General features: G+C 53.5%; 3 protein-coding genes and 1 long non-coding RNA gene across 9 annotated transcripts in view; 2 read left to right on the top strand and 2 right to left on the bottom strand.

Annotated features, from left to right (window-relative positions):
* Positions 1 to 189: 189 nt before the first annotated feature.
* Positions 190 to 7366, bottom strand: GAA (alpha glucosidase). The gene is made up of 19 exons (XM_087750550.1): positions 6961 to 7366; positions 6733 to 6878; positions 6190 to 6355; positions 5683 to 5779; positions 5480 to 5599; positions 5223 to 5341; positions 4951 to 5082; positions 4671 to 4781; positions 4381 to 4494; positions 4180 to 4264; positions 3938 to 4055; positions 3396 to 3529; positions 3110 to 3261; positions 2722 to 2870; positions 2478 to 2619; positions 2141 to 2239; positions 1773 to 1937; positions 1125 to 1277; positions 190 to 669 (listed from the first exon to the last, which is right to left on the bottom strand). Exons 1-19 carry the CDS (start codon positions 7336 to 7338, stop codon positions 610 to 612), a joined length of 2640 nt encoding a protein of 879 aa, XP_087606676.1. The 5' UTR covers positions 7339 to 7366; the 3' UTR covers positions 190 to 609.
* A 30-nt stretch (positions 7367 to 7396) lies between these two features.
* On the top strand, positions 7397 to 8455 carry LOC148056428 (uncharacterized). Its single transcript, XR_015703160.1, has 3 exons — positions 7397 to 7534; positions 7618 to 8216; positions 8325 to 8455. It is a non-coding gene; the product is annotated as an uncharacterized LOC148056428 (long non-coding RNA).
* Positions 8283 to 21385, bottom strand: CCDC40 (coiled-coil domain 40 molecular ruler complex subunit). Of its 4 annotated transcripts, XM_087750548.1 has the most exons (20): positions 21259 to 21385; positions 20993 to 21112; positions 20159 to 20290; positions 19586 to 19757; positions 19228 to 19418; positions 18621 to 18704; positions 18313 to 18532; positions 17303 to 17460; positions 16340 to 16462; positions 15843 to 15964; positions 14855 to 15098; positions 14564 to 14746; positions 13002 to 13247; positions 12018 to 12231; positions 11303 to 11472; positions 11088 to 11179; positions 10385 to 10505; positions 9631 to 9819; positions 9229 to 9387; positions 8283 to 8628 (listed from the first exon to the last, which is right to left on the bottom strand). In XM_087750548.1, exons 2-20 carry the CDS (start codon positions 21089 to 21091, stop codon positions 8383 to 8385), a joined length of 3165 nt encoding a protein of 1054 aa, XP_087606674.1. In that variant the 5' UTR covers positions 21092 to 21112; positions 21259 to 21385; the 3' UTR covers positions 8283 to 8382. The 4 variants fall into 4 exon arrangements, with proteins under 4 accessions (XP_087606674.1, XP_087606672.1, XP_087606673.1 ...); XM_087750546.1 differs by having other exon boundaries at positions 20993 to 21277; XM_087750547.1 differs by having other exon boundaries at positions 19228 to 19385; positions 20993 to 21277.
* Positions 21386 to 21670: 285 nt separating this feature from the next.
* Positions 21671 to 22985, top strand: part of TBC1D16 (TBC1 domain family member 16) — a 31666-nt gene continuing 30351 nt past the window's right edge. For all 3 annotated transcript variants that reach the window (XM_087750554.1, XM_087750553.1, XM_087750551.1), the window contains exon 1: positions 21671 to 21810. The gene's annotated coding sequence lies outside the window, so the exon portion shown is untranslated. The remainder of the gene's footprint in view (positions 21811 to 22985) is intronic.

Genomic DNA, 22985 nt, shown 5'->3' with positions numbered 1-22985 from the left:
AGCAGCCAGGGGTCCCCCAGCGCTCTGGGAAATGGGGTGAAGCCTGCAAGGGGTGCAGGCAGTCCTGCTGGAGGCCCCCAGGCAGGGATGGAGCCGGGGGGTCCCAGCTGGGGGACAGGGCTGAGCCAGGGCTCAGCAGCACTTTCAGGACAGGCACCGGCAGAGGGGGGCACAGACACGGCCTGGGGCTGCTCCCAGAAACAGCAACTTTATTCACAGCGTTGCTCCCTCACCCTCCTGCGCAGATCCCCCTCCCCAAAAACACAGCCAGGAGACTCCGCGCAGTCCCTCAACAGGTTACCAGTTCCACATGTTAACAGGTTTGCTGTCTCACAAGGCACTTGGGTTGGTTTTTTCCCCATTTTGGGGGAGCTGAGGGGTTCCCCATCCCCAGGGGTTGTGCAAGCCCCCCCCACCCCGATGCAAGTCCAGCGCACACATCTCCAATGCGCTCGTGTTAGCCAGAAGGGAAGCCGAAGCCCAGGAGCCGTGCTGTGTGGGAAGAGCAGCAGCAGCTCTGGTTTTATGAAGGATGGGATGGATTTGGCTCCAGAGCCAGAGGGAGCAGCATCGCCTCGCCCCACTGAGCGGCACGGGTCCAGCACAGGCTCAGGACCAAGTGATCACAAACTGCTCCCACATCGGCAGCGACACGGGGACACTCAGCACCTGAGGGGGAGAAGGAAGGGTCAGGACAGTGAGAACCGGCCAGGACGGAGCCCAGGGGGTGTCAGAGCCAAGGGGGGTGCATGCAGAGATGCAGCCTGGCACAGCCCCGGTCCCGCAGACCCCCCTGGAAGGGTGCCCATGGCAGACAGCCCCAAGACCAGAGCCATGCCACTGCTCCCTGCAGAGCTCCAGCCCCGTCACCACGCATCCTCTCCATCCTCCATCTCCCCACCCTTGCCCCCCTGCACAGCCTAATCCTGCTCCAGCGCCAGGGCAGCAACCCAGCCCGTGCTGGGCAGCCCTTTACGCTCCTTGGTGCCAACAAAGCGGGTACCGTGCCATCGCTGGGGCCGAACCCCACCAGCCCCTTGGCTGAGCCCCGGGTCCCCTCCCAGCTGCTGGCCAGCAGCTCCCCCCTGCCGCTGCCCCCTCCCCACGGGGGGACGAGCACTCACCTGGGTGTCACTGCGGTAGGAGAAGTCGCCCACGAGGGCACCATTGGCCAGGACTTGCCGGGGAGGGCTGGTGACGCCCAGTACGGTCACGGTCTCCAGCAGCACCCCGTCGAGGTGGGCACTTGCCTGCAGGAGCTGGCTGAGCACAGCGCCCTGTGGGGACAGTGGGGCTGTCACCCCACGCTCCCGGGTCCCAGCCACCCCACACACACCCAGGGCTTCTCGATGTGCCCTGCCCAATGTGCTGCCTGTCTGCAGGGCACAGAGCCCGGGGGGACGGGCGCTCTGCCGTTGCTGGAGAGTGGTACAGCCATTTATCAGAGACAGCACTGGAGAGCATCCGCTGCTGCGCAGCACTGTGGGTGCAAGAAGAGAGCAGCCAGCTCCCCAGCACAGCCTCTCCACCTCCTGAGTGGGCCCCTGGGGGGTACGGTCCCCATGGGACCCCTCCACCTCACAGTGCTGTAGCCCGTGCTGAGCACCCGCTGCAGGGCCGCGACTCAGTCTGGCAATTTGGGCACAACACAGCTTGGCTGCACCATGGCACGGTGCTGCCCATGACCGCATGTGCCCCAGGGGCACCGGGACCTGCACGCGGCTGCGAACACCCGTGCCCAGATGCCCCTGCCAGCAGCCCCCCTCGCTCACATGTGTGGCTAGGAAGAGGATCTCGGTGTAGTCCCCCTTCTCAAAGGTCTGCCAGCTCTCCCCATCGTCCCAGAACAGCTCTCCCCTGGCAAAGCCGTCCGGTGTCAGTGCCACGACCAAGGCCATCCCCTTCTTGCGGGACTCGGCAGTGTTGAACGCAGGCTCCTGAGGTGCAAGATCAGGCACAGCTCCGAGCACTGCCGGAGTCGCTTTCCCCCAGCCCCGACCGAGCACCACAGGCTCGCGGCTCGTTCGGCAACGTCCAGTCTGCCGGTGACTGCGTTGCAGCCCTCCGCCCTGCCCCACGCGCGGACAGGGGCTGGCCAGACAGGTCACCGCGGTGTCACCGCAGCGCGGAGCAGGCTCACCTGCAGGGGCAGGATGTGCCCTGCGCGGACATGGACGTTAATGGTGTCCAGGGGGGCTTGCAAGAGGATCCACTGCCCTTTGCTGTGGATGGTGGAGTCCTAAGTAAAAACAAAAAGACGGAAAAGCAGGCGTAGGGCGCAGCAAGCCAAGGGGGTCCCAGCCCAGTGCTGTGGCCCTCAAACGGCCGTGAGTGAAGGCAGGCAAGGCATGAGTCCTGACCACACAGCCCTGGGGGGCCAGTACCAGCAGTGGGGCACAGGAATGCAGATGGGGCCCCGCGGCAAAGCCCCTGCGTGGCCACCCGAGAGCCCTGTGGCGTGGCGGGGGAGCACCCACCCCTGCGAGGCTGTACCACGTCCCCGCCGGGAAGTAGCCGCTGACTTTGGTCTTTCCTGCCTCCAGCACGGGTGTGATGAGCAGCCCCCCGCCCCACAGGAGCTGGCGGTCCACGGCCCAGGTGTTGGGGTCCTTGGGGAACCTGGGGAAGGATGGGGAGGGATAGTGCAGTGCCAGGGAGACCCTGCACCCACCTCCCGCTGAGCCCGGGCCACCCATCGGCCCCGGCCGGGTCGGCACTCACTCGAGGAAGAGGGGCCGCGCCACCGTCTCCCCAGCAGAGTGAGCCCGGTGGAAGAGGGTGTAGAGGAAGGGCAGGAGGGAGTAGCGGAGGCGGAGGGCGTTCCTCATGGCGGCCTGGGCAGCTGGGCTGAAGGCGTACGGCTCCTGCGGCTGCAGGAGAGAAGCCAAAGGGGGATGCTTGGAACGGTGGGCACCTTTTGGGTACGTGGGACAGACTCCCCCTGGCACGAGCCCAGCACCAACGGCACACAGCCCTGCAGCTGCGCCAGCCACCTTCCCACACAGGCAGGGCAGTCCCTCGCACAGCCCCAGAGCGCCCACCCCTGCCCCAGCCACCCAGCCACCCCCGCCACCCGCTGCTGGGCAGGGTGAGGGCTCCCAGTGCTCACCCGGGCACCGTGGTCGTTGTGATTCCTCATGAAGGGGTAGAAGGCGCCCAGCTGGGTCCAGCGCACGCACAGCTCCTCAGACGTGTCGCCCACGAAGCCACAGATGTCGGCACCCACCAGTGGCACCCCAAAGAGGTTGAAGAGCAGCACCTCTACGGAGGGGGTGCAGAGGCCATCGGGGCTCCGCAGCACCTCGGGCACAGAGCCCAGGGAGAAGGCACCGGCTGCAGGGGAGGCGCAGGGGGGGAAGCGGGGGCGGATGCAGCCCCAGCGCCCCATAGCCTACCTGGTACGGAGTAATACAGCTGCTCCCAGTCGCTGCCGACGTCCCCTGTCCAGTGCCCCGCGTAGCGCCCGTGCCCAGCGAAGGTGGAGCGTGAGATGACGAAGGGCCGCTTGCCCCGGACCCTCAGCAGTGCGCTGCAGGCGGGACGGGGTCAGCTCAGCACCGCCCAGGCAGGGAAGGGGCTCAGCACCCCACCAGCGGCTCCCGGCAGCAGCACAGAGCTGGCACATGCCGAGGCAGATGCCCAGGGCCACCTCACCCATGGGGCAGGTGACATGGGACAGTGCTCAGGGCGCAACCCCTCAGCCCAGGAGCCAGCATGGCCGCACTGCACCAGCTCCAGCCCAGGGGATGCTTCCAGCCCCCTCCAGTACCAGGCTGGCAGCAGCAGGCAGTGTGCTGGATTATAAATCAAACCCTCGCCCACCCGCTGAATGCCCCCCATGCCCAAACTGCCCAGATCACGGCATGGGGAGGGGTCTCTCCCCTGGGATGCGCATCCTCCGGGACAGCAGGAGCTGCGGCACGAGCCCCAGGCTTACTCGTGGGAGGCGATGGCCTCAGTCAGCCCGTACAGGCTGTGCAGGTTGTAGTGGGAGGACAGGTACTGCTGGCTTGAGGCACAGATGGTCCCGGCTTGGAGGCGTCCCCCGAACACACCTGCATGGGAGGGGCAGTGGCGAGGGCAAGCTCGGAGCCCTCTCAGCCGGGACCGGAGCATCCCCCAGGCTCCTCCCGGCGCTCCCCGCACCCCCGGGCAGAGGCCGGTACCCACTCCCCGTACCTGGCACGTAGGGGGGCTGCTCCAGGCTGTTGTTGGGGCAGCCGTCCTGGGAGCCCTCCACAAAGTTTGATGGCTCATTCATGTCCTGGGGAGGGAAGGGAAGGGGAGGGAATGGATGCCCTTGCTGCTGCACCAGGGCCCAGCAGAGGTGCAGGGCAGGAGCCAGGGAGCCGCAGCTGGCAGCTCTGCCGGGCCACTCACAATCCACATGCCGTCAAAGGGCACTTGGTCATGGAAGTCCTTCACCATGTCGTGCCACCACTCGTGAGTCTCTGGGTTGGTGAAGTCCGGGAAGGCCGTTGGGCCCGGCCAGACCTGTGGGAGGGAGGCAGCAACCAGCAAAGCCCCGCTGCACCTCACAGCCCCCACGCACCACCCCACTTTCCACCATGGCCATTCCCCGGCTGTTTCCCTCCAGCTCTCGGGGTCCCACTCCTGCAGCCCCGCTCAAGCCCCCTCCCACAGGGACCGGGGCTGCTCCTCGCACGCACCTTCCCAATCAGGGGCTGCCCCGTGGCGTTTCGGATGAACACCCCTCGCTTCAGTCCCTCGTCATAGGGCTTGTAGGTGCCGGGAGGCCCCGAGCTGCTGATCCCAGGATCCTGGCAGGGCACAAAGCCGGGGCTTCACCAGCGAGATAGGGAATGGCCTCCCCTTTCTTCCTCGGAGGAAGCTCCATCACCGCCCTTGGGGGCAGCCAGAAACCCCAGTGCCAGCAGGGAAACCCTGGTGCCGTGCAGGAGCCCCGGCATGGCCGGGGGTGCCACTCACCACGATCATGATGTACCTCAGGCCACGGCGATGGAAGTCCTGCACCATCTCTGGGTAGTCCTTAAAGCTTTTCTTGTTGAAGGTGAAATCCCTCTTGGCATCCATGTAATCCAGGTCGTTCCACTGCACGTCCTGTGGATGGCGGCACCAGTGCTCGGGGAGGAGCAGGGACCCCCACACACCGCCGCCAGACCCCCACCCCACCGAGGCTCCCTATCAGCCCCTCCACGGCCACTTCAGGCAGAGGCTCCCGGGGAGCAGCCGAGACCTACCAGGGGGAAGCGGGCTGCCGTCATGTTGACCACAACCTCCTGGGTGATGCTGGTGGAAGAGTAGCCCCAGCGGCAGAGGTGGAAGCCCAGGCCCCAGTACGGGGGCATGAAGGGGAACCCTGGAAGCCGGGAGGGTGTGTGCTGGCCAGGCGGGCACAGGGACAGCCCAGCACCGCGCCCCGCATCGCGCAGCTCACAGCAACCCGGCAAAGCCATCCCGGGAGCACCCATGCCCCCCGCCCGCGGCTCGGCCCTACCGACAACATCCAGGTACTGCCGCACCACGCTCTTGGGGTCAGGGCCCAGGAAGACGTAGAAGTCCAGGATCCCACCCGTCGTGCGCCAGGTCAAGGCCGGGCTGGGCTGCAGGAGCACATCTGGGGAAGCACAAGTGCTGGAAGAACAAGCTGAGGAGGGGGACGGGGGCCAAGCCCGCACCCGGCGCCTCCATGGGACTCACCCATCGCGTTGCTATTCAGCAGAAAGACACCGTGGGCTGAACCATCGTCCTCCATCCCCAGGTAGAAAGGGTGGGAGCCGTAGAGGTTGGCCTGGGGCTGGAGCAGAGCACAGCGTGGTGCTGGCAAGGCTCTGCCAGAGACCCCAGTGCAGCACCCACCCACCCACCCCTCACCTCCGGCCAGAAGCACTGTCATGGCTCAGGTGCAAACCCAGGGCTTGCAGCCCCAAACACCACCCCAGTCGGCAGAGCTGTGCCCCAAGCAAGAGCCCTGGGACCAGTGGGGGGGAAAGCAGCTCCCGAGCAGCGCAGAGCAGAGCCCCAAGGGGGAACAAAGCCTGACGCGGAGACAGCAGTCCTATGGGCTTGCCCGCGGCTGAGGCCAGGTCCCAGAGCTCAACCAGCACGGATGCCTTTCCCCAGCCTCGGACAAGACATAAGAGGCCGTGGGGCCACCCCTGCAAGCACAGATGAGCCATCTCCCTGTCCCTCAGCCCCGCTCCGTACCACAGGAGCCATGTCTCGATTCCAGAGGGTGACCCTGGTCCACGCCGTGTCGAGGACCAGCGGCGTCAGGTGCTCCCCCAGCCCAGAAATGAAATGGGAGGGCAAAGAGGTGGAGATCTGCAGGAACTGGTCTGCGAAGAAGAGGGGCGCGACGGTGGTGTTCAGCCTGCCGGAGAGAAAGGGAGACTCTGGCAAACAGCCCCGGCGGTGCCCAGCAGCCAGGGAGGAGGGAGGCACCGAGCTGGAGGACCACCAGCTCTGGGGAGGGACACAGATGCTCGTCACCATGTGAAACAAAACCAAGTTTTGGCTGAGCTCTGGGATTCCTGCTTCCCTTCTCAGCCACCGAACGGCAGAAGGGGTCAAAGCAAAGCCCCCGCAGCCGCTGACTGCCACCCTGCTGTCCTCACCCGTGTCCCCTGCCCCATCCCTGCTCCCGGCCCGTGCATTGCTGGGGCCGGCGTCGTGTCCCGCTTCCAGACCGAATCCCTTCGGGAAGGCGAGGGGAGCCCTCGCCCGGCTCGGGGCAGGACGGGCACTTACAGGACCCGCCCGTCGCGCTGCCGGTAGACGACGAGGCCGAAGGGCTCCTGGTTGACCCGCACCCCGTAGAGCGTGGAGGCGGCTCGGCCGCTCGCCGGCGGCGTGGCCAGGGGCACCTCGTACCGCTGCCGGGCCGGGTCCCGCAGCTGCGGGGGCAGAGAGGGAGGGGGTCGGCTGGGGGCAGGCCGGGGGGCCGAGCCCGGGGCCGGGGCCAGGGCCGGGGCGCACCGTGAAGCGCAGGCGGGCGGGGGTCTCCAGCGCCACGTCCAGCCGCAGGCAGCCCACGTCCCCCGGTAAGAAGCTGGCGGCGACGCGGCGGAGCCCGGCGGTGAAGCCGCTGGGGGTGGCCGTCAGGTTCTCCGCCCGGTAGCTCCGGTAGCCGCGGGGGAAGAAGCACCAGGGCGGCCCGGGGCCGGGGCCGGGGCCGGCGGGAGCGTAGCAGCAGCCCCGCGCCTCGCAGCCCGCCCGGGACAGCAGCCGCTCGGGGCCGCAGTCGAAGCGGTCGCCCGGGGGCACCTCGCAGCCGGCGGCCCCGGGGCTGCCCGCCGCGGCGGGGACCAGCAGCGCCAGCAGCGCGGCGGCGGCGGCGACCCGCGGCCCCGGCATGGCCCCGCCGTCCCGGCCTCCCGGCAGGCGCCGCGGAACCGGCCCGCGTCACGGCACCGCCCCCGGGGCGGCCCCGGCCCCGGCCCCGGCCCCGGGCGGGCGCCTTCCCCTTCCCGGAGCCGCCCCCGCCGCCGCTCGAGCGCTGCTGCTGCGGGGCTTGAGCAAAAGCCGGTGGGAGGGATACCTGCGGGTAGAGGTAGGAGCTATCAGTTCCAGTCGTCAGACTCATTGCACAACAGATGTAACCAAACGAAGGTAAAGCTTACGCTCCCCCTTTAGGCAGCTCGGCCTTGGGAGGGCAGATGCGCGGAGCCAGAGAGATAAGAAAGTTGCAAGATGCCCACAAGACCAGAACAAACCGACCTTGAAGGACATGGCATACGTGACCCCAGACTGAGTTTGCGCAGAAGTAAAGGTCAGTCAGCGAACGCAGGGAAGAAGACTACAAGCCTTCATCTGAAGACCCCCCAAAGACCCCCAGAGACCACCATGGAAGACGACTGCGCATGCGGATCACACTTACATATGTTAATAAGTTCCAGGAAATCTCATGTTTATGTAAATGAATCCTCGGAAGCCCTACAAACATGTATGATTTCATCGTATATAATTACCGAAAGTTTACCAAGTCGGAGGAGCACTCATGGTGGAATGACCCCCAGTGCTGCCCGGCGCCGCAATAAAGAATGCCTGCTTTCTGAAACTCCAAAATTAAGTTTTAGAGAGTGAATTATTTTGCTGCTTTCCGGTAACAGGAGCGCAGGGCCCGGGCGGCCCCCCCGGCCTGAAGGTCAAGGCTGCAGCTGCCCCCAAACCCCGACGGCCAGGCGAGGTCAGCAGGGGCAGGGAAACCGATGAACCGGCCTGTTGCTGCAAAGGTGAAATGTGAAAAGAAACAAACAAAAAAAGTAGCAATGCTACCTCTTTAATAAATATTTATTTTATATTTATTTTTATATTTATTCTTATATTTCTCATTTACAAAGCCTGCAGCCTCCAGAAGAACAAGAACAGATGGTTATAGGTGCTTTGTCCATGTCTCTGTCAGTTTTCCTGCGAGCCGAGCCTGGATTCCAAGCACTGAGTGAGCCACTGGAGAGCCCTTTGGTGCTGAGGATGTTCCTGCTGGATCTGGTGGACGATGGCGTTGACGGTACGGAGCCGGTCCTGCAGTTTCTGCTGCTCGTTTCTCCAGACTTGTTCGGTGCGGCACAGGGGAGTGTACTTCCCTTCCTTCAGTGCCTGCAGATGCTTCTGGCGTGTCTGGTAGGCCACAATCTCCAAAAGGTTCTGAGAAATGCAACAACGGAAATTGCTTTGACAACAGACTGCACACAGGTACTGAAACCATCGTATTTTGAAATGGAAGGGCTTCTTAAGAAGGATACTGCTAAGTCCCCGTTACAACAGCCAAAGAGCATCCCCATTCCGACTGCTGTAGAGGTACAGTCGTCACAGAATTCCATAGATCAGAGAAATACCCGTGCATACAAGGCAACCCTTGCCAGGACAGAGTTTCATCAACTTAAAAATGTCATAGGAGGTCATTCAAGACCTTGAGCCGGCTCTCAAATTTGTAACATACTTACGAGTAGCCAGCTAGCGCTCACAAAGGGAAGTTGCTAGTGGATATTTTCAAGATACAAACGATGTCCTTCAGGCTGACGTTTCCAGGCGAATGCTGCCTCACTAAGGGTGCAACTGCAGCATCAACTCAGGACCACTATGAGCCCTCAAAATGCGTGCAGTTAACTTAAAGGGTTGCTAAAATTCCATGCCAAGCACGCCCAGTTCAGGATGGTGGTGAGACAGAGAGACAGGGAGCTGGCAAGAGAAGCAAGCAGCAGGTTCTATTTGGCTCGCCTGCTGCAAGGAAGCAGATGCGCTCACCCATCGTTTCTTGTTCCGAAGACATTCTGCGTCTGAACGGAGGCCATCAGACTCAGCCTGCAGTCCGCACAATTCTTGCTGCTTTTCCAAGAAGGCGGCACTAAGGGACGCTTGGGTGCTCTCCAGCTCCAGGATGGTTTTGTTGCAGTCTTGAATGTTCTAGTAAATGGAGAGAAGGAAATGGCAGATTCTGGCTCTTTAGTTCACCTGCATTCCCGGCCATCTTCCCAGAACTTTTTTTTTTTTTTTTAATGAGTTTCCAAAGCCTGCCCCCTGTGCGGTGCTGTACCTGTGCAGGGTCTGGGTACCGACACCCCGTGGCTGTGCTAAGTGCGCACTGGCGCTCATCACAAGGCAAATACAGGCTACGTGAACTCTTGCAGCCCTGCTTTACTTGCTCACCTTCTGGGTTTCGCCGATCTTCTTTCTCAGCTCCTGTTTCTTGCGGTGGAAGTCGCTCTTGGTGATAAGTTTCTTATCTGTTTTGTTCTGACCCTCTCCACGAATCGCTATCGCCTCTCTACGAGAAACAGATGCCTCCATATCACAAATCATCTTCTCCTGCTGCTTCATCAGCCGGCCATAGCGGACCTGCCATTTGTCAAGAGATAAAACAGGCTGAAAATAATGAATGGTTACGAATGACACCTAACTGAAGTTTTCTGTGTGGCACACCCCATCAACATAAACCAGATACACGTGACACGGGAGCCTTGGCAAGCCAAATTTGCTCTAAATCCAAACCTAGTTTGCCCTGTGTGGATCTGGAAAGCAGAGGGCTGGATTATCAACTCATCTAAAGTAATCTTCAAAATGTTTCACTGGAATTCATTAGCAATAGCAAAAGCAGAAGAGCAGAAATATCCCGAGAGTGAAAGGGAAGAGTTGCTTTGCCAGAAGATAGAAGACTTCCCTAACCAGTGGTTAAGATGATGCAATATTTAGTAATCAACATTTATAAATTGGGGTCACAGAATAAGGTGGCAGACATATTACATTTTAAATAGACTTCCTGCGTGTATCTAGATACTGCTGCAGCCTATTACATAGCGTGCATAAGGAATGCATAAAGTGCATGCATGCTGGATGCAGTTAATTCAATCTAGCTGCAGGCTGGTAGGATTTCCAATACTGTCCATCTTTCCCAGTGGCTTACTTGCATCCTATGAATCTCTGTTCTCATGGCTTGGATTTCGCCTTGTCCTGTCTCAGAATCCACCGCTGCACGCATCTCTTTTGTCAGCTGGATCTTTTTCTCCCATAGCATGATTTGATGCCTTCAATGACAGAAAGGGAAAGCAGTGCCTTTGTAAACAACAGAGAGGATGCTCGCTCTGTGCATCAGTGGCAGCACGCTCCCGAGATCGATTCTGAACACAGCGCTGAATGGTTTGGCAGAAACTAAGAATTTGCATATGGGACGTATAAAAGGGCAGCAACAGAGCAGCGTGAAATCAGACGGGAAGCTCCACAATTTAGAAAATGGCATGATGACTGTAAAAACAAGCAAGCCCAGACTGCCAGGGGGATGATGGATTAATTGCCCAGTGCAGCACACTCGCTCTGAGTTACTGGCAGAGGAGAGAGCATGCAGAGTCTTCCCATACAGATCTTGGCAACATCCAGCACAAGCATGCTGGAATCGTTAAATCTCAGCTCTTGCTGGTTCCAGAGACGGCTAAAGCACCTTTCAATTTCTGCGTTTCAAAAATTCATTGAACTCCTTTCATCTTCTCCAAGGACAGAAGCACATTTGTTGGTGCTGGTTCAGTTTGATGACTGGAGAAGAAAGGTAACGTGGACACATATACAAAAGTTCAAAGACTGTGGCACAAAGCAAGAATTTCTCTGGTACCTACTCTGCTTCCACCAGGCTGTTTAGGAGTCTTTTCTTCTCCTCAGTCAACTGACTGTGCTTCTCCTGCATCTCAACTGATTCTTTTTCTGCTGCCTAGAGTTGAGAAGCATAAACCAATACAATATTGTCAGAGTGAGAAAGATTTTCAGGATCACTGTTTGCCTCTGATCTGCATGGGAGGTTGAGACCTGGAAATGAGATGTCAAGCCTCTGTACCTTGAGAGAGCATACAAACTCGTTCTCTGTGATAATGTTGCCATATTGCAGCTCCTCGCAGCTGCTGTTGTTCTTGTTGATCAACACATTCAACTTTATCAAGTCATTTGACATGCTCCTCATGTGACGTTCGATGTCTTTCTGTTCTTTTGTTTCCTGCTGAATTTCATCTACAGGTGAACAGAAGAAAGTCTTAAAATTTGCAGGAGCACTAGGTTGAATGCAGGCAAGGTGTGACAGACTGCTATTAGACCAGACAACACTGCATGCAGAGCCACCCGTGTCTCATATACCCAGCCAAAACCTTTTTCGTCAAGCCCCAAAATCAGGTAAGGTTTTGAAGGAGACTACTGTGGAAAAGAGTTGGGTTTGGCCAAGGAAAGTGCTATCATTGCTGGGGACACTTACCTACCAACTACTTGCAAACTTTATTTAAGAAATGCAACACGTGACATGGTCACTTAGGGTTCGACTGTGTCAGTTAAGATAGGATCAGTTGTTATAGGAAATAACGACATGCAACACAGCAGAAGGTGCCTGGCTCTTAGCCCCCGAGAACCATACTGCGATCATTTGTATTATTGCTCGCACACATACAGGAGCACTGAAGGCATTCTTTGGTGAAGGTCTAGCATTACCCGTCTGTAAGCCTTTGCTCCCTTTTTTAGCCATTTCATGGATGAACATTTTAAGAAAGAATTGGGGAATGACTTACTTTCAGTGCGTACTTTCTTCTGCTGCATTATTGTGATCTGTTTCTTTAACATATCCAAGGAGGCTATTTGTTCCTCCCGTTCGTGTGTTAACTTCACCAGCTCTTTCTGTACATTGAGCCAGTACTTCTGTAGTGTTATCACCTCAGAATTATATTCTTCGATCTGCTTGGTCAGTTTGTTGATCTCAATTTCCAGTGGTGCCAATTCTTGCCCCTATATGAGGGCAAGGTTTGAGATTAATCAGGCGGAAGCTGCTGGAGCATTTGTTTATAGCACTATTGCAGAAGGCCGGTCCAACTGCTGAGATGCCTACTAAATACTTCAACTATACTGTTATTTGGCCAGTTAGTTACTTTTGGCCTGCATTTCCCATGAGTTGGATGGGACTAATAATTCCTGACCTCACAGGAATAAATGCAACAGGAGCCCGAAATGTTCTCAGACTCTGTGGTGAGAGGGCCTCCTAAGCTCTTACAACAGGTACATCTGGACATTCAAAAGCTTGCGAAGCTTATGCCACAGTAATCGTTTTTGCATCGGTATCCATAAAGGTCTTACAGCTCACAGTGCTAGGGACAGAGCTGGGTATCATCTGAATGGGGACAACCATCAAGCAACTTAAGTCACTCTGCCTGTTCCATTCTCCTCTCGTCAGTGTTTGCAGATTTTATAACGAGATCCTATTTACTCCCAGAGTATTGATGTCATTCAACATTTTCATCAGATGTAGACAACTCCCTGCAGAAATCTGTGCTAGGCACACCCTCATTTCACAATTCCCTAATGCCAGCTCCTCTTCACAAGCATTAAGAACTGTTTGACGAATGTAAACAGGTACATTAACTAGTGCAGCTTTTAAATCACAGTACTGATGCCTGAAAGTTTTAACTATCCAGCACTTATGCAGTTCCATTTATCAAGGGCATCTGTGGTCACCACAAAGAATAAAACCAAGTTTGGGATAGAAACATAAACATACGTACCCCCTGCTGAGAAAGAATCATCTCCAACCTCTTGTTGTACTGGCTGATGACCCCTCCCTTGTTCTCAGTCAGGATACTGCACTTTGCAATCTCACTTTCCCTGCAGCTGATCAGATCATGGATAGTTTTTATTTCCTTGTCCAGCTCACAAAGTGTTTTTTGGAGAATTGTCAGCCTGCAGTTGGTATGAGTTGCATTCAGAATAACCTGGGCCATATCATTCTCAACCTTGGAAAAATGCAGCTCCTAGGAATATCAAGAGACAGAAAACATATTACTGTCACCAACAGCAACTCATTGATTTGTAATGCCTACTTACCAAAGCATGGGAATCAGGGGATTTAGAATCTACTCCCCAGTCTGTGCTACAAGCTGTAAGCAAGCTACTTACCCTCTCTGTACCTTTGTTTCTCCATCTGTTGACAGGAAATAGCAATATTTACCTCTGCCATAAGGCTGTTGAAAAGCATTAAGGAGCCTAAACATCCCAAAACCGTTTAAGAGACCACACTCATCACTTCTGCAATTATCTTCCCTGCCTGGATGTCTCTAGTTACCTGGCTAACAGTAGTAGGACGTTACTATACTGTACCTTCTCCACCATGCCTGACGAACACCTCCCTCACCTAACCACAACTGTACTAGCCAGAAAGCGTGGGTACGCCTTTTGTTTGAGCGCAGCATGGAAGCAGCCAGGTAACTTTCAAGAGCCTGTCTGCTACTTCCACACAGCCTGGAGCACACTGCGAGAAGTTGCAATTTGGTCTTTTCCAAGTCCCTAGCCTCTGTGCTATGTTCTGCTGTGCAACACATGCTAATAGGAGTCAATGCAGAGTATCCACTTGTTTGTTTATCTGTCAGAAAGGGGGGCAGAGGGGCCTTCCTCACAGTGAAAGCCACCCTGGAAGTCTTCCAGTTACTTAAGATATGGACCTGATTTAAAAAAAAACAGGGGCAGGCTGAAGTAACCCATGGAAATACAGAGGTGTGAGCATGTTCTCTTAGTGCCAGCCCACACATAAGTCAATACGATAAATACTATGCTGAATCTTCTAGTTTTTCTACCTGTACCAGTTACACACTCCCAGAGAGAGCAATTTATCATGCCATGAAGAACTGTGGGTCTGGTTTCACTGTTCCTTGGACTGTAATCCTTATTTGGAAACTGAGACTATGCCTGTATCACATTCCGCGACGCAGTATAGAGATAGAAGTTAGTTTGACGTGGAGTATAGAAGTAGCACGTATCCACTGTCTTCCTGCAATACATAAGAACTTGAACCACTTTATAGTAAACACACCCAGGATTCATCATTCTGCCTCATTTTTTAAGTAAAGAAACAATAGTATGTTATGTGTCAGGCCTTTTTGGCCAAACTTTCTCGCATACACAAGAACCCTGCAATAAGATCACTGGAAGAACTAAACTGAAATTGCAAACGCAGCAGAGCTTCAATTGTAGACTTGAAAAACAAAATGCAGACACTGACAAAACACACTTGAGAAACACTGCTCTAGGCTGTTTCCTTCCCCTGCCCTCCCAAACAGAAGAGATACCATACCAGATCTGTTTTTCTCCTGTGAAGTTTTGCAGCCAGCTGTGAGAAGTGCTTTGTGGCTTTGCTGGACATCATCTGGTCCTGAAGCTTTGCCATGATTTCATTCTCCATCTCCTCTTTTGCGTCAGTCCCTTTCTCTATATCCTTACTGATGGACAGCAACTCATTCAGACGAGCAGCTTGGTCCTAAAAGGTAGGGAAGACAGAGACAGGATCACTACAACTGTTTGGGGAAGGGGATTAAATACCTGTGTCCAATTCAAAAGGATTCTTCTTCCAAGGAACTCTTCTCACCATCTTGGTCCTGTTGAGGGCCTGCTCTGTCTCATGGAGAATGCGAGTATAGGTGCCAGATTCAACCTTCAGGGCCTCCTGCCTTGAAAGGCACTGGGCAATCAGTTTCTTTGTCGTGTTGGCATCGTTCTGTGAACGGCTTAGGATGGTGACAAGCAACTCATTCCTCTCCTCCTCCTTCCTGATTGACTTTCTACAGCCATGGATGTCCATTTCTAGGGACTTGAGGTCATGTCTGTACTTGCTGGAGAGGCAAAGAGGATGGAAAATCATCACAGGGATTGATTCATGTGCTGAACGGTCATCTACAAATTCCTCTTTTCAAACATGCCATTGCAGCAACAACTGGCCAAGAAGGAAGATCTTTATAAAGGCTAGTCTGCTGTGACAGTGCAGAGTCATCAGAAGATGGATGGAGGCATTAAGATTTAAAAGGAAACGTATGTAGGAAAATTAATTCCTTCTTTCAGTTCTGTCCCCAGCCCCCCATTCTTACCAGGATGCCACCATATAAAAGTGGATTATATGTTCTCAGAGAATCAATCAAGTTTTAAGACTCCAGACCAAATAAACACTTCTTTTGGCAACAAGAGGAAGGTTTTCCTGAAGATTTCTAGAGGCATCACAAAATCCTAACCGAAAGTGATAGATAAATCCTTCTCACTCTCTAGGTCTTTGGATTGAGAGATGTTGCAAAGGCAAAGGAACTCTTTTAAAGGAATAAAATATGAATGGAAAAATTCTAAGCAGCTTTAAATGAACCACACATTTCGAGGGAGAGTTGTGTTTTGGATAAAGAAAATAGTGGCAAAGAACTGTACTTCCGCTCCTTTAACCTTATTATGTGCTTTAGAGCAGCAAACTTGTTCTGTCTGACATATCCTGCACATGCGGTAATAAACTTGAGAGAAGACGTACTGCCCCTTTTAGAATCCCTCCTGTCCAAATTATTTGAGGTCTCTGCTGAGACCGTTTTCAGATACCATACCTCAGCAACTCTTGTGTGGCAATATAGGCCTCATCTCTTTGCTTCATTCCAGCCAAGCTGCTCTTCCAGTGGTTCATCAATTGCTTTTTCTCCATGTTAATAGCCTGTACCTCCATACAAGCCTAGGGAAGAGAGAGTTGGTAGACAATCTATACTGTGCTGAAAAACCAAATTCATGTTACAATGCAGTATTTTTCTTCTGTTGATAATATGATGGGCAGGAACAGCTTCAACTAATATGTGTCTAGTTTATTGTCGCACCAGACCACAAAGCATAGGTCTGCAAGGAAAAAACATGCCGAGAGAGTGGGGGAGGAAGTGATTTACAGGCAATTCTTCAGGGAAAGAAAAAAAAAAGTCTTCATTTCTGCAAACAGGAACGAACCATACAACTCTGGCCTAGATTGTACATACCACGTGAGCATGAGCCAAAGTGGTCAGTCCTTCCAGTATTTCCAGGGAAATACTAACCAGAAGTGAAAAAAGCACCCTCCTACCTCATTTACTGCTTGCCGAGTTACTTTTGTGTCCTCTGCCTGGGCCACAAACTGAGCTTCAAACAGAGCAATCTGTTCTTGTAGTTCGTAGGCTTTTCTTGTTAAGCGGTCTACTAGCAGATCCTAAAGAGTCAGAGCCAAACAGTTCAGGATGAGCAATGTACTCTCAGTCTTAACCAACTATATTCTACAAGAATAGCATAGGCTACAAAAGGGTTTAAATTGGCGACTGGATTTGATTTGATTCCTACTGAAACTTTTCCATTCATATACAAATGACTCATGAATGTGACAACTTTCAAGAGAACGAGACCTTCTTTGCTGATTTTTTATTATTCCGTTTGCAGTAGTAAATTGATACTTCAGACCTGAAGCAGCATTCATTCCTGTCAGCATGGATTATATTATGCCACCTCTCCAGCAGCTGGGAATCTTAATACTTGATGTTTTAAAATCCTTTGTTAAAAAACGTCTAAATCCATCTGATTTCAACTGTTTGCATGCAATTTTGCATTAACAATAATCAGTCTGTGTCCTGCTGCAAGCAGAAAGCAGCAGAGGGAGCTCCAGCACACCAACCGGCTCAGTTCGTTTTCAAAGTTCACTTTTCATTGTGAAACTCATTGTGACTCCGAATAATTCTCAAGACTTGAACATATGATACTTCCTCACTAAATGTCTTTCTGCCCCCACACCCCCTTTGCTTGAGTGAAGAGTGATTCGCTATTCGCTAGGTCTGTCAAAAACCTTTGGGCAGTACATGCCACTATCTTGGTGGTGGGGATTTTTCCCACTTTTAGAAAAAGCAGGCATTTTTCAATTATTTGGGAAAAATATCCCCACACATCTTCCATGATTCAGTCACTATGCCTTTCCTTCTGACAAGGCAGCATGTCCTCCAAGACTCACCACAAACTGTCAGCTGGATTTATTTATTTGAAAGACGATAGTTTTACTTGATACCTGTTTTTTCTTTTCCACCTCAGCCTGGACCTTCTCTGCCTCAGCCTTCTTTGTCGACTGTTTCATTAGTAAAATATTATGACGCATATCCTGATCCATATTCTGCATGTAGAAGAGATGCAAGGCCAGGTTTTCAATCTGGGTCTGCATTGCAGAAACTGGGGAGGCAGGAAGAAAAATATTTACAGAGAAGTATGTTTGTAGGATACACTTTAAACAGAGATAAAAGGGAAAGAAATATACAAGCACCCAAAGCAAAACCCGCACCCCTACCAGCTAAAGCAGCCCTTCCTGAAATGAGGATTTACATCAGCTTGGCAGTATAGCTCCACCAGCAAAGCTAAAAATCTTGGTGATTCCTTGATTCCCAGCACACAGAATCCCAGGAAATCAAAGCAGCAGCCTCCGGAGGCTGTGAATCCACTCCTCTGCCCCAAACCAGAACTGTCTCTTTCTCAGTCTGTTGAATGCTTCTCTAATTTTTTCAATAACCTGCAAAAACTTCCTAGGCAATTTATTTTAACGCATAGCTATCCTTGCCATTGCAATTGCTTTACTGTTTCCTATCCAAATGTCTGCAACACAAAAAGAATGAGCCAAGACCATTTCTTCGGCTGGAATGGGCTGCCACATGGATGGTGCGCTCATACTCCTGGATGCCCCTAAGGACCTATGACCTTTGCAATCTCATCAGACCCTTACAGAAACACAGGCAAACGTAACAGAGCGATGGGAATTTTCCTCCTGCTAAGTCACAGAACAGCCTACCTGCCGGGAACAGTTTTAGTTTTAGTCCTAAAGGCCTTCTTAGAAGTACAACGTAGCATCATGGTCTTAGAAACAATAGAAATTATATGGCAACCAGGAATATCTGTGAAATTTTTCAATGAGTGCATTATTCCTGATTAATTTTACTGTATTTTTCAATCCAATGCTTGACTTTTACATTCAAATTCATTTCTCCACACAGTACTAGAATTAGGAAATATTGCAAGGACGGCCTCGGTCACCTTTCTTGCGTTCATCATCTGTGTTCTGACACATTTTCTTGTAAGCAAGCCTGAGGCCCTCCAGTTCCTCTTCCAGCTGCTGACGCGCTGTGGCTGCCTGAGAACAGCGGTCATGGCTCTTCTCCAGTTCCATCTGCAGATGGGCCAGCTGCTGCTGCGCCCCATAAAGAATCACCCCAAGCTCTTCTCTCTGTGCTTTGCCCTTCTTCGTTGCTGTTCTCTGCAAACACAAGAGGAAATCAGCCGTCTCACTTCAGCTTGGACAGGGATGGGCCGCTGTGGGAAGGCAAAGAAAGAATGCCGCATACCAGTTCCTGAAGCTCTAGGTTCACTTTTTCCATCTGCTTAGTAAGGTAATTCTTCAGGGCAGCCTGGAATCTTCTCATCAGAGGCTGTAAAGAAGTATGATGTTGATAAACTTTAACAGACTTGTGTAAATAGATTATGAAGGAACCTTGCTGCTACTCCCACTATTAAATAAAACATCATATTTTCTGCCATAGACACTTGCATTCTTATTTTAGCTACACTCACTGTAACAAGTGAGAAGAGTTATATAGCAGGTATTTGTTGACATCAGAAAGTGACTGCTGAGAATATTTGAAAGTCAGAAACATATAGGAAGAGCTACATCTGAGAACCCGTCCACTCACTCCTGCTGCAAGTGCTTCTCTTTCAGGAGTCCTGAAGAGTATCAGATTTGCCCCCCTGCAGTGCGCGCTTCTGAACGTGCAACTTTGGGGTTAATACTGAGGGACAGACACATTCAGGAGTTAGTACTTTTGCAAAAGCTGTTTCTAAACATGTAGTTTCAGCATACAGCTAAGCCACTGCTTACAATTTACCTCGCACATTTTATACAAATGAAAAAATCAAGTCTGCAAAGAAGAATGACAAGATCTGAGGACTTCTTACATGTTCTGGATCCAGGACAACCAGTTCTCTTTCTTCTGCGTTTCCTTCACTTCTTCTGCTTATTTCACGTTCCTCAGTTCCATGCTGCTGGCATTCCTTTTCCCATCTTTGGCCACCATGCTCACTAGTAAGCTGACTGAATTGCTCAAAGGCAGACTCTGAATAGAGAGAAATGGGTTCTCCAATGTTACCTGGACCCCACCCCCCCAAAAAAAAGAATAAGATAAAGAAAAAGACTTAGATTTCATAGAATTATACCTCCAGCTGGATTAACAGTGATCAGAAAGGGAGAAAACTAGAAACTGTGCTTGATAGATGGTATCGAGTATTGTACTGTCAATAAGGAACTGAATGATACCTGACTCTGTGCGGCTGTTGGACTCCACTGACAACGCAGATGCCTGCAGAGGAGCTCCTGAAGACGTACGGGAAGGGTTTCCTCTGTCTGTTATTGGCTGCTCCATGTCACCCCATTCAGGAGGACACCCGCCTAATTCCACTTTGTCCGAGAAAGTCTCAGGAGATTTTTCCTGAAACATAAAATCCATCATCTGAAAGAGCTTTTCAATCTAACTCTATTTGCCCCTAAAAATCTGCTTATTTTTGTCATCATGAGACATGGACAATGCAGACAAAGAATCAACAGGAGGGCCTTGTTCTAAAATCAGCACAGATATACTGGGAAAGCTGTATCACTCCATATAAAAAAAAAAACCCAAACAACTTTACACATATATAACACAACAAAGGAACCTCTCCAGTTTTGTCAGAGTTTTTGTATACTTCGTGCTTGATCAATTAGCTGCTCTCCGTTCCAGTTCTGATTGGTTTTGTGTTTTCAGCAATAAAACTGCAACAGGAGAATCTGAAGTTACAAATACTGGTCATGCATTCTGTGGATAAGATTACATATATTATTATAGTGTCTCACTTCTGCAGAACCAACGAACAGCCCTGTAGCTCCATAGACTCCTCTTTCTGCTGGGGGAAATGTCTCTTCTTGGTCCTCCAGAGGCACAGACTCTTCCCCTTCATTGTTGTTCCCATTCTCTGCCTCTATTGCCTAGCGTACAACACAGGCAAAAAGCAGAATAGCAGCATTATGACGGGTTGCGTACTTTGTTTAATGTTAATGCTATGGTGTTGTAACAACTGCTTTTTGGTCACAGGGTACAGAAGTTTTATCTCATTTGCAAAAACGGTCACCCAGCTAGCCTTAAGATAGTAGAGATCCTGACCAAAATTCTACACACCACTTTTAATTTCACATGTGTTTCTAGCTCACATCTATTTAAACAAAAAAACACCCTTAGGGCTTTATTAAAGAAAGTCTTCCAGCTTGCACTACACATAGCCAAATTATTCTCTTCTTTCTTTTTAAAGAGACACTGTGTTATTCCATATCATCATTTGCCAAATTCAAATATTGTACAGGACCAACAGAAGAAAAAAAAACTTATCACCAACAAACCTCAGAAAGAGCCCGAGCACGTGCATCTATGAAATGTGGAGAAATTCCTTCTTAAAGTGTCTACAGCAGGAATGTGCTATCTAAGAACTGAGTGAGAAAGACCTGCTTCAAGATGCTGCTGACACACAGGACAGTTACTAAATTTGTAGTGGCTTTTTTTTAACACGCAGGGCAGGACTGCAATAAGAGCTTGCTTGTTTTACTTCTTCCTATTGAAATTGCTTCCATGAAGACATCAGTCTGTAAGGAACGCACAGGAACATGCTGCCCTGCCAACGTTTCAAAGGAAATCACCTCCATAGCAAGATGTGACGGAACTCTGATTATAGCCCGCTCAGCGGAGCCGAATTCCAGCCCAGATCCCTCTGCTGCGGCACCGGGGGCCTGTTCCATGGTGCTGCGGCTGGCCTCTGCCTGCAACCAGAGCGTCCCGCAGGAGAGACAGAATGAGTACCAGCTCCCCGGGGCCCGCCGGGCTGGGCACAGGCACAGAGGGGACCGGGGAGGCCGGGCGGTACCGGGCCGGGCGGTACCAGGCCGCGGCGGGGCCCCGCACTCACCCGCCACCGGTTGCACCATCTTCCCGTTGCCAGGCGACGCGTCAACACCCGGTCACGTGAGCGCTGCGGGCCGCACCACCTCAGCCCGCAGAGTGGGGGGGAACTGGGACCGCACCACCTCAGTCCGGGGGGGGGGGGTCGGGCCGCACTACCTCAGGCCACGCTACCTCAGCCCGCCGGGCCCGGGCGAGGGTCGCGGCGTTCGGGCCGCCATGGCCGCGCCAGCCCCGGTGCGGGGCAGCAGGTAACGGCGCCGGGCGGGGCGTGCTGTGCTGTGCTGTGCTGGGGACTCCCTCTTCGCCCTTCCCTCGCAGAGCCGGCCCCGCCTGAGGCGGCTGCCGGGCAGCCCCGGGTCACACCGGCGGCGGGCGGGGCGGGGCCGCGGGGCGGGCGCACCCCCGCCGGGCCGGGCCGGGCCGTACCGGGCGGAGCGGGGCGGGGCGGTGGCAGCGGCCCCCGCGCAGGGCCCGGTGGTTGGGAGCCCGCCCGGGGCCGGTGGGGTCCGTCCAGCCGCGGGAGCCGCCAGAAGTTTCCCCGGGCTCGTCTTTACCGGTAAAAGCGCCGGGGCCGGGCGGGGCGTCGCTCCGTGTAGCGCCGCGTGTAACGCCGGCTCCGTGCGGCGGGGCCGGGCCGGGGCCGCGCTCCTGGGCTGCGGTGGGCGGCAGCGGGGGCCCGGCTGAGCTCCGCGGCGGCTGCCCCAGCCCACCCGGGTCCCCGGGCCGGCTGCTCGTCACGCGTGTTCGTGCCCGGTGAAGGGGACGAGGCACCCGGCTCTCCTGCCCGGCACCCTGGTCACGCAGCCGTTTTTTCATCCCGTTCTTTGTCTCCCCTTCCTATGCCCGCCCCCCCCCCCCCCACGCCGCCGCTGCCTGCCGGAGCCCCACGCCGGACGCCCCCCGCTGCGTGGAGGGCCGCGGGGGAGGCGGGCGGGATGCTGCCGGCTCGGGGCTGGCAGAAAGCAGCGTGCCAAACAGCTCTCAAACTTTACCTTCTGCTGTTTTGGAGTGGCTACGTACAGCTGGAGTAATTTTATGATTTCCTTACTTTGGGGGGGGGGGGTGGTCTTCTCTCAAATTACCCCAATATCTGCCTCTCCCTTCGCTGACCTCTGTTATCAGCAGAGACATGAAGATGAATGGTCTGGATCCTTGGCAATTATTTGATGTATGGCCTTCAGGCGCTGCAGGGCAGGGATTATGTGTTGATATATTGCTCGCTGTGTTGCTGACGCTCTGTGAAATAACTCTGCTTCTTCCTCTCTGAGGTCTGCCCGTCTTTTCTGTTCCCGGACTGGTAGCTTGTCTTGCAAAGGTATTATGTTCTTAGTTGCTGCTCTGAGTAGGAAGTAATAAAAGTGAAAGATCTTTTAAGAGAAAATAGTAGAAACGTTAAGACCAGGACACCTCAGGGTAAAGATCTTGGGCTTGCTGCTTCTTTTGTAGAAGCCTCCTTTAGGTGTGTAGGCTTAGAGGAGCTCGTTCTGGTCATAACTTGGCTAAAAGCAGAGCAGTCTCTGAAAGCTACTTCTCTGACGCCGCATTGGATTTGCTGAATATCTGGGTTTATTCTGTATGTCTCGCTGTGCGGTTGGTGTAAAGCTGGAGAGCCGGAATGGGGCAGAGCGTTGCTTTCTCTGTCCAGCAGGCAAGAAGGAAGGGGGGCATGGTCCTGCCTGTGGCAGGGGGAAAAGGAGACTATTTCAAAGTCACAGAGGCGCATGGTCTGAT

Source organism: Nipponia nippon, unplaced genomic scaffold, assembly GCF_047370975.1.
Source record: "Nipponia nippon isolate SJK-2023a ecotype South Korea unplaced genomic scaffold, ASM4737097v1 scaffold_14, whole genome shotgun sequence".
NCBI lineage: Eukaryota > Metazoa > Chordata > Aves > Pelecaniformes > Threskiornithidae > Nipponia > Nipponia nippon.
Note: the sequence above shows the minus strand (reverse complement) of the source record. Positions and strands in the feature narration are given on the sequence as shown.